The 13,989-nt window shown below is 40.7% G+C and overlaps 1 protein-coding gene across 1 annotated transcript in view; it reads left to right on the top strand.

Moving 5' to 3' along the window:
• MYO3B (myosin IIIB) overlaps nucleotides 1-13,989 on the top strand; it is a 429,858-nt gene that overhangs the window by 264,657 nt on the left and 151,212 nt on the right. The window contains exons 25-26 of the mRNA XM_087434928.1: nucleotides 2,437-2,514; nucleotides 4,640-4,845. Coding sequence (XP_087291054.1) covers nucleotides 2,437-2,514; nucleotides 4,640-4,845 — 284 coding nt within the window. The remainder of the gene's footprint in view (nucleotides 1-2,436; nucleotides 2,515-4,639; nucleotides 4,846-13,989) is intronic.

Consider the following 13,989-nt stretch of genomic DNA (forward strand, 5'->3'; position numbering starts at 1 on the left):
GGAGTTCTTTGGAGTTCATGGTAGGCCTGGTACAGACAGAGGTCTTCTAGTTTGAAGGGCCAAGAGAGTCAACTTCTGGATCTCTTTTAGATCCACTCTGTATTCAGAAGAACCTTGTGACTATGCAAATATACAAGAGACCCTTGACCAACCCGAGACCCTTCCAAATTCTTAAATTAGAAAATACCCTGATAGCATATTATTTATTTTTTAAAATACAGTACCAAATATGTGGGTGATGACTGCAGACAAGCATTAGCATTTCCAGGTTGTATATAACACAGAGTAGGTTTTTACTTACTTCCTATAGTTACTCTGTATGTGAGTACAAGGACAGAACTTCAAGTCGTGCTGGGTGGTTAGACAGGGGAGCCCACCAGCCTTATAACTTTTGGAGTGTAAATTCTATATTTTTCCAGTTTGCTGCAGGAGACAGATACTGATCTTGAAAACAATACACACTATATCTTTTAAATTAATGTCTCAGCAGAATTAAAATCAAGGATTTTCTGATCACTAAACTTTTACATTCTCAAATGCCGAAGGTCCACTGTACTTTCTGAGGGAGGGTAACAGGTAAATTCTACTAATAAGAGAAACACGGATGAGCTTTTCAGCTGCCCTTTTACAGCGTGAACCTGAGGGGCTGGCACTCACTGGCTAATTTGAATAAACAGGGAGGCAAATGAAGGAGGGAAAGCAAGGTTCAAAGCAAGATTTGGCTCTTCAGGGAGGATCTCTGAAGAAAAGGAAGTGGTGGGAAAATTCCCAAAAGGTGTGTGTGTGTGTGTGTGTGTGTGTGTGTATGGGCGTGTGTGAGAGAGAGAGAGAGAGAGAGAGAAAGTCCAGGGGGTGGGGGGTGGGAATAAAGAGAAAAAAAGTTTAAGCAAACTCTCAGATTTTGCAGTTCGTCTGAAGGCAGACCCTTCCAAGATCTTCTTTCCTTCGGTCCTGACTAGCTTGCCCCAAACCTCACCAGCTCTGAGTTCTGTCCTCCAAGTGGGGATGAGATGGAGCAAGAAACCTTCAGCGTGGTCCCGGCAGATTGACCCTGGAGAGAGAGAGTGCAGTACGATCTCTGCAGGGGATGCGGGGATGTTGTGTTTGTTTTTCCCTTTCCTATATTAGAGCAGCCTTCCTTTTAAACACAGAGCTTTCATTTCCTCCTTTCTCATTAAAAAAATAAAAAAGTCAAACCTACAGGCGGTTGTACCACTGCTTCAGCTGCATACAAATGAATTGACAGCTTGGGAATGCATCCAATCTGCAGCCTAGAAGAAGAAAGCTGCACTGCCCCGACATCGCTTCATTCAGAGATATCCTCATATTCCCGCTCACTATTTAGGTTGCTTTTCCAGCTTTTGAAAACTTAGCTCCCTATTTATTCCCCTTCTTAAATAAATCTGTTTTTTTTTTTTTTTTGTCCAAGCCAATTGAAGCATTTTCTTCCATTTTGCACACAATCTCCTAAATACCCCTCGAGGTAAGCCTCGTTATTCATCCCCCTCGCCGAGCTCTCATCCTTTCTAGCACCCACTCTTCACTTTTGTTGAACAAGACTGCAGACATCCTCACCCCATGGGGAGGTGGCTGCCTGGATAGCAGTCCGCCAAGCGGAACACACGTGCTGACAGCAGCATCTTCCAGTTCAAACGTTCCTGCTCCATACCCATGCCACCTGTTCAGAGCAGATGGGAGGCTGCCACAGCGGAGGCCAGTGCTGAAATGCCACTCGTGCACTCTGCAAACCAAATAGCTTTGTGTATACAGGAGCAGGATTTTTGTTGTTGAGGTACAATAACAAAACACAGGCTGCTTGTAATTGATTCCTACAATTGTTTTCATTCATAAATTCCTTCCATTAAGCCCAGGTATTTGGGACAGATGATTGGGAACAGGTGTATACCAAGTTCCAGTCTGTAGTGAGCACGTGGGAACTGTGGGGGCAGGAGGGGTGTTGCAGTGTCAAGGTCTGATGGCAGGAAAGTGACCAGAGCTCACCTAATTCCCTGTGGTTCAACCTGGGCTTTGGGCCCATGTCTTTATGATCACCTAGCCCCATGGGTCATTTCCGAGTTTTCTTTTAAGAAATAGTTTGGTCTCATGTGACATTATTGGAGAACTTAACAAGGGCTTATTAGAATATGGAGAAGTATAGAAATAACACTGGTGAGGGTTTATACTGAGACCATATGGTACTTTGCAGAGTGTGGTCATGGTCAAGTGAGTAGAATGGTGTGAATTTTCTTTTTTTTATGTCTTTAAAACTTCTACCCATAGTTTATATATCTTTAAGACTTCACCCCATCTTATGCATTATTGTGTCCTAAACATCAAGGTCCCTCAGATATTTGACCAAATAGCCTTTCAGATTCTGGAAAGCCGAAAAATGATTTGTTTATATCTTCAAACCACTTCCCTCTGACTATGTTCCAGGTGGACACTCTGGAGGTGATACGGCATCCAGAAGAAACCACCAATATGAAGAGGCAGACCATGGCTTCTTACTTCCGGGTATGGAGTCTTCTTGATCTCTATTCTGCCTAGTTCTAGAAAGGACTTGCCAACCCTTCCTACAAGAGGCCCAAATACAATAGAGTCATTGAAACGAGAGCAAAGCACAAGAGTCAGTTAAGAAAGGTAGAGGTGTTGCGAGAGAAAAATTATAGCAGGGTACAATGTTGTCTGATCTCAGAAAGATCAAATGAAATCCCAGGTGTCTACAGAGGACCCTCTGCCACTGGCACACAGCCCTGTCCATTGAATGTGCTGATTCTGTTAGTGTTTGAGCTACTTCTTGGCCTTAAAGCTACTGGAGTCAGCCACTTTTCCAGCATATTTACTGAAAAATAAAGTAGTTAGTAAAATTCCAGAAGGTAGCTTATCAAGTTCAGATCCTGAGAGAATCTGTCTTAGGATCGACTTTATTTTTCTAGATCAAATTGACCCATTGCAAGACACATTTTCCTGAGCCCAATTATTTCGCATCTCTGCTGCCCCAATTTCTGATATTTCGTTTGGTAAAATGACTCCTCTGAGTAAAAATGTTATCTCTGGAATGGCTCCATTAAATACACATTATTAGGAAAGATAAGACACAAATGCTTTGTACCAATTTACACAGATTTGTTTATCTTCAAATTATAAAGCATTGGGGTTGGAAGCCCCTTAGAGATCATGTACCACTGGAGCTAAGGTCCAGGCAGGCTCATGGTGGAGATGTTGTTAGGCCAAAGAGGGAACTACTGATCACAGGGACAAAAAAATAAAGTTGTAAGGTGGGGTTGCCACAGAAAGGGGCTTGGCAGTGATGGGAGGTCAGGTGGGTCGTGAGCTGGAATTGCCAGGCAGGCTAAAGGGCAGGACCTGAGAGCCAGCACCATGGACAGAAGGCTCCATGGAACGCCAAGAAGTCTGACCTAGCCAACTGTGCTTCAGGGGCAGACTGGAATTGGGCTCAGGGGATATGAATTGCAGAGGCCCAGAGGCCTTCAAGTCCAACACTCCATCCATGCAGTGATTCCTGCTACAGCTTCTCTGGCAGGTGGGTATTCAGCCCTGCTTCATCACTCTCATGGTTGACATTTCTAATTGCCACTTACTTCTTACCTTGAGAACCACCCCACTCCTGTCCCCTTTAGTTGCTGTATCTTTGTAGTGTCATGGTGTCTCTCTGTGTGTGTGTGTGTGTGTGTGTGTGTGTGTGTGTCCATCCCATGGGATTTGTAGGCTCTCGTGGACTCTGTGAGGTCATCCTTAAGATCCTAGAGTCCCTCTTTCCGCAAAAGAAACTTCTGGCTTATAGTTTTCCAGAAATATGACAACCAGTTTTGTGTCTTCAAAATACTCGTCCCCAAATGCAAAATCTGAGAAATAAGGTATATGGGCAAGCTAAGTAACACCATTTTGGATCAGAAGGAGGTGTGATTATGAAATAATGGGACTGACTTCCTGGGTGGCTTGTAACTGCTCCTGAAGGCATGTCCGGAAGAGGAGCTCCCACCGTGGATGCCCCTCAGCAGCACCTGAGGCTGCCCCTGCACAAGCACCCCTCTGCTTTTTCCACGCCCCCTCTCTCTCTGTGAGAGCCCTGCGCCAGCCACTCGCTGTATGTTAGTTGATCTTCATTATACTCTCCTTCTTTTCCTCCAGTTTTCTTATTTTCTTTGCCCTCTTTCAATATTTTTTTTGTTTTTGTTTTTCCTCTGTCTTATTACCAATGGTATCAGTAGGATTTGCTTAGACCTTCTGGTGGTTCTTAGGTTGAAGCTGGACGTTTTAAATTACAGATACAGTTTGTGGAGCATCATGTTGGAATACCAGAGACAAGCTAGTTCTGGTGATAAGTTATGGGGTGACCTAAGGATGTTCTTAGACAGCTAACTCTCTGCCACATGGGGCTATTGCTTGGCACTAGGTGATGTTTAAAGAATGCGTTTAAATCTGCAGGCAGCTATAAGTACTTGTCAGAACTTGTTATTATCCCCTGTTGCTGGTTTCTTGTTTGTCCTCAAAAATGTCCATGAGTTATTTGAGCAGTTTGTGAACAAACTGCTCTGGAGGCCCCTGCAGGCCTGTGTTGTAATTATCCATTACATTCGTGGTAACCTCATTTCATGAGTGTTTTTTCCCCTGCTAGTATTCTCTGATGGATCTACTCTCCAAAATGGTGGTTGGACAGCCCCACTTTGTGCGCTGCATCAAACCCAATGATGATCGAGAGGCGCTGAAGTTCTCCAGAGAGAGAGTGCTGGCCCAGCTCCGCTCCACGGGGATCCTGGAGACGGTCAGCATCCGCCGGCAGGGGTATTCCCACCGCATCCTCTTTGAAGAGTTTGTGAAAAGGTCAGGCCTGCATCTTGGGAAATACGTTATGTTAAATATAGCTCTGCCAAGGCCATCCCCATCCCCTGGGCTTGCTCCTCCTGCCCATTTGCCTCCAAAGGTGTCACTGGCTAGTTATCAGCTACTATTTACTTGCTTAAGTGTTGCATTTTTATTGTGCTCCAACTAAATTGCAGTGATCTAGAGGACAGATTAAGCTCCCTTCTGATCACATTTAAAAAATAAAAATGTCCGTAGATATTTATATGTTGTATCCTTAGGTTTCAAAATCTCCAGATATTTAATTGGCATGATGAAAGTATCCCTCCATAAGTGAGTCAAGATTCTGACACATGTAAATGCACCCAGGTACCCACTCCTCTCCCAGGATCTGGCATGATATAATATAATAGCTGACATTTACATAGCTCCTAAAATGTCCCAAAAGTATAATATCATTTGATCTGTAGAACAACCCTGTAAGCTAGGCTCTGTTATTATTCCCATTTTACAGATGAAGAAATTGAAGCACAGAAAGAAATTGACTTTACCAAGGTCTCTTGCTAGTAAGTGGTAGAGCCAAAATTTGAAGCCAGGCAGTCTGGCTTCAGCATCCACACTTTTAATCTCCTCAGTCCACTGTATTCAATCAGCATTTATTGCAATAAATTGCTATGGAGCTTTCCAAACCCAGAAACTGCCTTCACCTGAGAAAGAAATGCTGCTGTTTTTTGAACTGCCATAGGCATGCCTTGCATATGCATGTGATTACAGGTAGAATTTTCACAAAACTTTCTGTGAAGAAATAAGGAACAACAATAACAAAAAACCACCTCTGAGAAGCACTGCTGTCTGAGGATATCCAGAGAGGAAAATTAAAATCCATTATAAAATCTGCTGCACCCCGCCAGCCATCTTTAGTTTCTTTTTACCACCATTCTGAAAGTTACGCCCAAGGTCATTTTTCCAACTTTTTCTCAGAAAATAATGTATCCTAATATGGTAGCTTGCTTCATCAAGTCTTCCAAATGCCACCAAATTCCATGGAGAAAAAAGGGTAAAAAAATTTCCTTGCAATGAGAGCTTTTAAATTGAAAATAAGAATGAAATGGCTTTTTAAAAAAAAGTGTCTTTGAACTTCTTTTTTCCTCTTAAATTTGGAGGTGGAACAAGAAAAAAAAAGATTATTTTAGCTCATGAATGTGACTAGTTAAGTATTTTTAGCCACTAAGTGTTAAATACATAAAAATATTTAAGAAAACAGGTCAAATGCTAAACAGATTGGCACTTCTTTGTTCGTAATCAGAAAGCCATTAGGCAAGTATGTACAAGAGTTTCAAAATGTCAGTAAATCTGAGGGTATCAAAGATTTCTGAGCCAGCAAGTTAATTGGTATTTTGATCCTTTTGAGCAACTTAACGACAAAATGGATGAGTTAGCAGTTTTTCCCCTTGATGTTATTCAACAAATAGATGCGCCTCTTATCTTCCTGTTCAGGAGTGCTGTTTTGTAAACTCTTAGCAGGAAATATGCAGACAAAACAATCAAAGGCAGGGAACAGAGCCATTCATAGTTTATCAGGTGGAGGTAAGTAAAAGATAAAGACCTGTTTAATGTTACTCTTTACCTTTTTGTGTTTTCTGGCATTCAGGACTGAAATCCTGACGTGCACACCTGAAAGGCAGTGTTTTGGGGATTATGTTGTCAGGTTCCCCAATGGGGATGGACTTCCTCAAGTCACCCAAGTCACCCAAGTCTGCAGACTTGGCCAAACCTAAAATGCTTCCTTGTCCCATCATCCTTGAATTTTCTGGCAAAATGACTCAGAGGCGCCCTTCCTATTTTCCATTCATGGAACCTTCGAGGAAAGTATTGTTTGCAACACCTTCTCATCAGTGGGGCGAGGTGGGTTAGAAGTATTTATCTGTTTTTAGCTAGGCATGAAAGAGGCCACCTGGCAGTGCAGGGCAGGTAGCTAAAACTTCCTGGAAGTCATACTGTTGAGTGACATCACAGAAAATGACTATACCACTCATTGTCTTCATGGTCAATGGGCTCTGAAGCAGAGTCCAGCAGAAGATCTTCATTGGGGCAAACACATATGACTACATGTGTTGGGATGTGTTCTGGCAAATGTCTAAAGGAGGAACAGCACATTCAGTTCAACGTCTAATAGTTTGTTTATTAAACTGTTATAGTAAACACTGCGATTTAGTAAGGGGATCTGAGTTCTAGTCTCCTTTTGGATATAATATTTGGCAAGTGACCTAGCATTTCTGTAAAAGATGTTTCCTTATCTGCATGACAAGAAGACAGGAATACACAGAGCCAACATCTTGAAGATTTTCAGGGGTTGCATGCAGATTCCTAGGCCCTACTTAGCCTCTAAGCCTTCCAACAAGGCCCACCTCTCCCAGTCAAGCTCACAGGAGGGAGAATTTTGTCTCCCAGGACCCGATTCATATTAGTTGTTAAATCAATGCCTGTTGAACAAAATAAAACTCTTCCCTTTTCTTTTTCATCAGTAACTTCCATTTCTTCTCATGGTAGCATGAGAGCCATGGTGCTCTGATATCTCTTTCATCTCATTTTCCCTTCTATTCCTCCACTGCTTCTCCTCCAGAAATTTGGGTGTCACCTTTGACTTCTCACTTTCTTCAAACAGTCCATCACCAGGTTCTGCTGACTTTAACTGCTAAAGTTTGTCAACAAGTTCTCCTTGGGAATTTCCCATCCCTTCTCCCAAGGCTTTATTAATCTTCCATCCCTTCTCCCAAGCCCTTTTATTATTATTAATAATAATAAGAGCAACAGCTTAATTGAGATATAATTCATATATGATAAAAATCACCCTTTTAAAGTGTACAATTTAATGGCTTTAGTATATTCACAAAGTTTTGCAGCCATCACCACTATCTAATCTGAGCATCTTTCATGTGCTTTTTGGTCATATGTATGTCTCCTTTGGAGAAATGTTTTTCCAAGTCCTTTGCCGACTTAATTGTTGATTTTTATATATTCTGGATACCATGGCGGAGGAAGAAATTTTCCTCTATCCTTCTAGGTTCTTCTGGATGGTCTAAGAATTCAATTGACATGAGACAGATTAACAGGAGAAAATTGAACAAAGTTTAATAACAGTATACATGGGAGAAACCCAGGAAGACTGAGTAACTCGCCAAAATGGCCAAAGCCCTCACCTTGAATACCATCCTCAGCTAAAACCAAAGGAAGATGTAGTGGGTAGTGGTTTGGGACTTCAAAGTGGAGGAAGGCAATTCACATGGAGATGGAAAAGCAAATGTTTGGTAAACAAGTGTTTGCCATGCCTTGCAGAGACATGGGACATGGAGGGACTTTGATCAAATGGGCCTTTCTAGGTTCCTCCCTGCCTACCACACCTAGTTCATATTATACTATAGTTATCTATGGTGATATTTCCTTCCTGGAACAGGACTTCTAAAATTCTTGTAGGCAGTTAGGGGAAAGGTCAAATTTCTTCTTGAGTCTTTTGTTCTTAAAAATAATCAGCCAAAATAATCCTCAAGCTGAAGGGACACAGTTTTGGGGTAGCAAATTCTGTTTATCTACAACACTAATCCCTTATCAGATATATGATTTGCAAATGTTTTCTCCCATTCTGTGAGTTGTCTTTTCAATTTCTTGATGGTGTCCTTCGAAGCACAAAAGTTTTTAATTTTGATGAAGTCCAGTTTTTCTGTTTTTGGTTTTTGGTCATGCTTTCGGTGTCATATCTAAGAAACCATTGCTTAATCCAAGGTCATGAGGATTTATTCCTATGTTTTCTTCTAAGAGTTTTATAGTTTTAGCTCTTATATTTAGATCTCTGTTCTATTTGGAATTAATTTTTATATATAGTGTGAGGTAGGGGGTCCATGTTAATTCTTTTGTGCATAGATATCCAGTGTTCCCAGCACCATTTGTTGGAAAGACTTTTCTTTCTCCTGTTTGTCTTGGCATCCTAGTTAGAAATCAATTAATCATAAATGTAAGGGTTTATTTCTGAATTCTCAATTCTATTCCATTGATCTATATCTATTCCAGGTCTTTTAAATCTCTTTTGCTCACCCTTTTGACATAGCTTCCTAAATGGACTTCCTGCCTATTCTGTTCTCCAAAGAGCCACCAAAATATGATTTACCTAAAACTCCTATCTAAGCATGTTGCTTCCTTGATTAAAATCCTTAATTGAAATGACCATCCAAACTTCCACTGGGTGAGCTTCAGCCCCTCTGCCTGATACAAGAAAGTCTCCCTGATCTGGCCCCTGCCCACCTTTCTAGTCTCTTCTCTCTTGTCTTCCCACTTCACCTCTCAGCTCACACTCCAGCAAGAAGTGAACTACTTAGAGCTCTATAAACATCCCATGCCATTCCATGCTTCTGTGCCTTTACTCATGCTATATTGCTTGAATCCTCCTTCTCTAAGCCGTCAGTCAGCTGACTTAACCAAGCTAACCCCTGCTCATTCCTTAGGACTTTGAACAGGCATTATCTTCCCTGTGACACCCTCCTTGACTTCCCCAGCTCCCAGTTTATGAGCCCCTCCAATGAGCTTCACTGGTAGAACTTACTACATTGTAGTGGCAACTAGCCAGCTGCCTGTCTCTTATCTTGACATAAACCACCTGGGATGCAGGGATATTTTTCAACCAACTTTATATTTGTACTGTCCAGCACAGTGCCTGACACAGATTAGGTGTTTAATAAACATTTATTGAATTGAATCAAACTCTTACTCCTTTTCCTTCATCACTATCTTCTTTTACCATCTCCTGACTGACTCTTTGGTCCTAGTTGATTTTTTTGTTTTTTGTTTCCTGTTTTTCTCCCTGAAGTCCCAGTACATGGTTATATATCTAGTTATAAGTTGTTTTAGCTCTTCTATGTGAGCTGCCGCCACAGCATGGCAACTGACAGGTGGTATGGTTCTGCACCCAGGAAGCAAACCCGGGCTGCTGAAGCAGTGAGCAATGAACTTTAACCACTAGACCATTAGGGCTGGCTCAGTCCTTGCTGTTTTGAAGTGCATGACAAGTATATGGAGCTGGCTTTGTTATGGGTAAGTTTAACTTGCAATGTAAAGTGGAATTTAGATTGTTAGAGCATAAGATTCCAGGTAAATCATAAGTAGCTCTTTATCAAGAAAAGGTAAGAAACCATAAGTAAGTTTATCAAAAGCCTCTAACCCAGATTGAAAATGCTATTATTAGAGTTTAATACATTAAAAAGGTGACATTTGAACAAATTTGCCTTCCTTCTCTCTACAGCAAACATTGATTTTTTTTTTTTTCCCAAAAAGAGACAAGCTTAATAGGACAAGGGAGATTCTCTGCTCTGGCTCCTGCCTGCCTTTCCAGCCTCTTCTCTCCTGTCTCTCCACCTCTCAGCTCACACTCTAGAAAAAAGGGACTCACTTAGAGCTCCCTAACATAGCACAAAATATGCCTTATTAAGGCAATATCCTGTAAAAGCAGGCTGCTTTCTCAGTATATTAGTCAGAAATATTTCAATAACAAGTCACTGAAACAACTCAAACAAGTTGAAACAAAATTTAAAAGGGGTGGTATATTGGCTTACATAACTAAGAAGTTCAAAGATATGTCTGGATCCAGAGCATCAAGCAATTTTACCAGCCATTGTCTTTTTCCTTTTATCAGCTTGGCTTTCCTCCCTTTTGAATTTCTTGTCAACTAGGCAATTCTTCCTCACATGTTTGCAAAGATGGTCCCTGGAAGCTCCTGTGGAAAGCATCCTATATGCTTAGCGACATTAGCAGCAAGCAAGTTCCTGAGAGTTCCCACACAAGAAGCTCTCTGGTTGTCTCAGCTTGGGTCACATGCTCATGCTTAAACCTATAACTGTGCCCAGGGGAATGATTGGCAGGGTCTTCTATCAAGTGCCAGGGAATAGAGTCAGCCCCACTTGAACCATGGTCTGACGGGCTTTATTAAGGAAGGAGAGGGGGAGAATGGATAGGCTAAAACAATAGGCATCCGTTACCCCTTGTTTTGGCCATTCTGTACGCTGGAATCAGTTATAACAGTGCAGAAAGGTCCACCCCAACCCAGGTAGCTATCTACCTAGAGGAAGTCTTTAGAATTTTCTAAGAAGAATAAAAGTTTTGTTGACAATAACAATGTTAACTTTGGAAAAAGATCTATATATAGTTTACTATAGAGTTACCTAAGCATAGTTGGCTTTTTGTTTTTTGGGTTTTTTTGTTTTTTGAACCACAGCTGTGCTATACGGTGGGTTTCTGAAAACAGTTTCCAGCTCTACTTCACTAAGGGATTAGGGAAAACTCACAGTCTGTTCTGGCCCAGTTTGAATTCACCTTCTTGCATTTGATAATTTTCTCTGATCTTCATCAGTGTGGGTCTTGATGGTCTTGTCCTACATAGGACTGTGCTGGATGTCACTTTCCTTTGTTAGGATCTCTCTCTTAGCCTCTATTTGTACTTTAAGTATAGCCTTTAGCAATTGCTTTGCTCAAGAAGACTGCTTCTTCTCTTTCATACTGCAAAATTCTCACGATAATTTGTTATTCCCTCAACAAAGGCTTCTTTCTATTTCTATGAGTCTGCAGTTCTTCCATCTTCCTGTACAATCTCTGCATTTAGTCATTGGCCAGCTGCCTTTGGGTTCTGAATCAACCTGGTGCTTTGTGCTTCTTTGGGGCAATAAAAGAAAGCCCTCCCTCACCTCAGTTCCTTTTAGCAGTAAGTATAATGTCCTAAATGAAGCCCAAGCTGAATCAGATTCACCCTCTGGGCAGAATTATGGACTCCATGGCATTCCCGTGATATTCTCCTTGGCTGCAGCAGCTCAAACATAGCATCGTATGGCCACTTACCCAAATGAATTATAAAGATTTTGTAATGTTTACTCAATCAGTCAATAAAAAGACTGATATGTGCCCTCAAAAAGATTCTAATAACTATCCTTCTGTCTAGATTCAGCTACCAAGGTTCTGAGATCCCAGTGGAAGAAGAGAACTGGGAATCTCCACATTCAGTATGTATAAGTATTCACTTACTCCCTCTGCTTTTGGTTCAGTACTACTCAACTCTGGATGATTACAGGCAGAAACCTTCTATTCTAGAAAACTCAACTCTAGAGTTGGGGAGGAAAATCTGGGGATACAACTACTTAATTAACTTTTAAGAAATTCTGGTGTTTTAGCTCTTGCCTCACTCACACTCTTAGAGGTTCCAGGGTCTGTCGATTTCTGCGTCTTTGCGTGTGTGTGTGGACAGTTCTTTGTTATAAATCAAGTTGCTTCTCATCTTTCCCCCTTATGGCTTAGGATTCAGCATTCTCAGGTCTGCTAAATCTGTTACCATTTTTCCATCTGTTTTCTTGTTAGCAAAATCTTATTGTGCTTATCTTCTCTCCTTTCTTATCCCCCTTTCTCTTTGTCTTCACATAGGACTTATACCTTTTAAAAAATTCTCTTGCTATCCTTTTTTTGGGGTTTCAGGAGGGAGAAAAAGTAAATATATGTGTTCAATCTACCGTCTTTACCCAGTTGTTTTTTGAGTGTATTACTTGTTTAAAAAATGAATGAATAAAATTAAGAAATGAGAAAAATTAAAAATACAAAAATAATGTTATTCAATGTATATCATCTTTCTTATTATTCACATCTAATTTTCTTTTAAGATTTGTTTTTACTCCCCTGACCTAGGACATCATAGTTTTGCATACCATGATGTAGGGAATTTCCAACTAAGAAAGACCACTTCTCTTTCATGAGGGATTTTGTGTACTGTAATCCTGGGATTCTTTGAGATCTGCCTAATGTGCATAATACCTTAAATTTTCTTTCTTTAAGATCTTCCCTTTCAATGATTAATATTTCTGATTATTCTTTTCCTATATTTTCCCTTTGTAATTAAAATGAAATTAATGAAAGATTGTAAGCTTGTAGAGTTCCCTGGCAGTGGCAGAAAGAACATACAATTGAATCGAAGAATTTGAGTCTAAATGTGTGGTTTAATAGAATGGGTACTAGTTTTTCATATTCATTGAGGGTGGGGGTAATCTTCTTAGCAGCTTTAGAAACCATACATTTATTCCAACAAACCATGCTGTTTACTCCAAATATTTTTTATTTACTTTTTTGGAGCTTCCTTCAGACCTAAGCACACAATTATTTTATTTGACTTATAGGAACACCCAGTTTGACCACCTTTTCTATTAGACTTGGCTCTGAATTAATCTTGGCTATTTCTAAAAATTAACACACATGACAAAAATTTGCAAACTTTGAGGCTGATTTTAAAATGGAAGCTCAGATATTGATTCTAAAAATGAGTCCCTGAAACGTTTGTGGCAATAGAGCATTCTTAAGGATGTAACCTCCCAAGTTGTTGGCAAAGGAGTGATCTTTAAAAGGAACCACATTTGTTAGGACCTCTTCGTTCTGGTGTGACTGTTTTGTGAATCAGTTACCTGATTTTATAACCACCTTCCAAGTAGTAGCAGGATTGCTAGTAGCTACAGAGAAGCCTTGTGAATGCCAAGCATTGCGGACACAATCGTTGCTTCTTAACATTTGTGAAGAATACAAGTGCCCTCATGAGAAATGTCTACTAAAAAACCATTTATGTACCTCAGCCTTTATGTATGTATCCACATCTCTAATAGAGTGCCTGGCACATAGCAGGTGCTCAGAAAATGTGGAATGAATGATTCAATCCCCTTGCCCCTTCAACAAAGTTGCTTTATTCTTGCCATTTTTATCTATTTATACTCTCAGAAAGAAGATGCACAAAATTTCTCACTGAAGGCATCTTCAGAGTTGACCAATTGACTTGCTTGGATTCTAGAGCAATTCTTGGAGATCCAGATATTTTTGCCAGTGGAAGATCTGGGGCAACTCTAGACATCCAGACTTTTTTGGAGGTGACCTTTATTTTCAAGTATTTCATATTTGGATTTTGACCCTTGACTTCATACTCCTTCAGGCTCTTTTCAGAGTGGTCCCTGGATGAATTCAAGAGGCAGATGTGCATGTCTCATTACCCACCAATCCACAGAGCTTCCAAGTTCCTGGCCGTCAACATATCCTCCCTGTTATCAAGAGAAAATGTGTAAAGAGGACCTACCGATATGGCAAGCTCTGTACAAGGTGCTGAGA

Source organism: Ceratotherium simum, chromosome 9 (assembly GCF_057802395.1).
Source record: "Ceratotherium simum simum isolate JZ-2026a chromosome 9, ASM5780239v1, whole genome shotgun sequence".
NCBI lineage: Eukaryota > Metazoa > Chordata > Mammalia > Perissodactyla > Rhinocerotidae > Ceratotherium > Ceratotherium simum.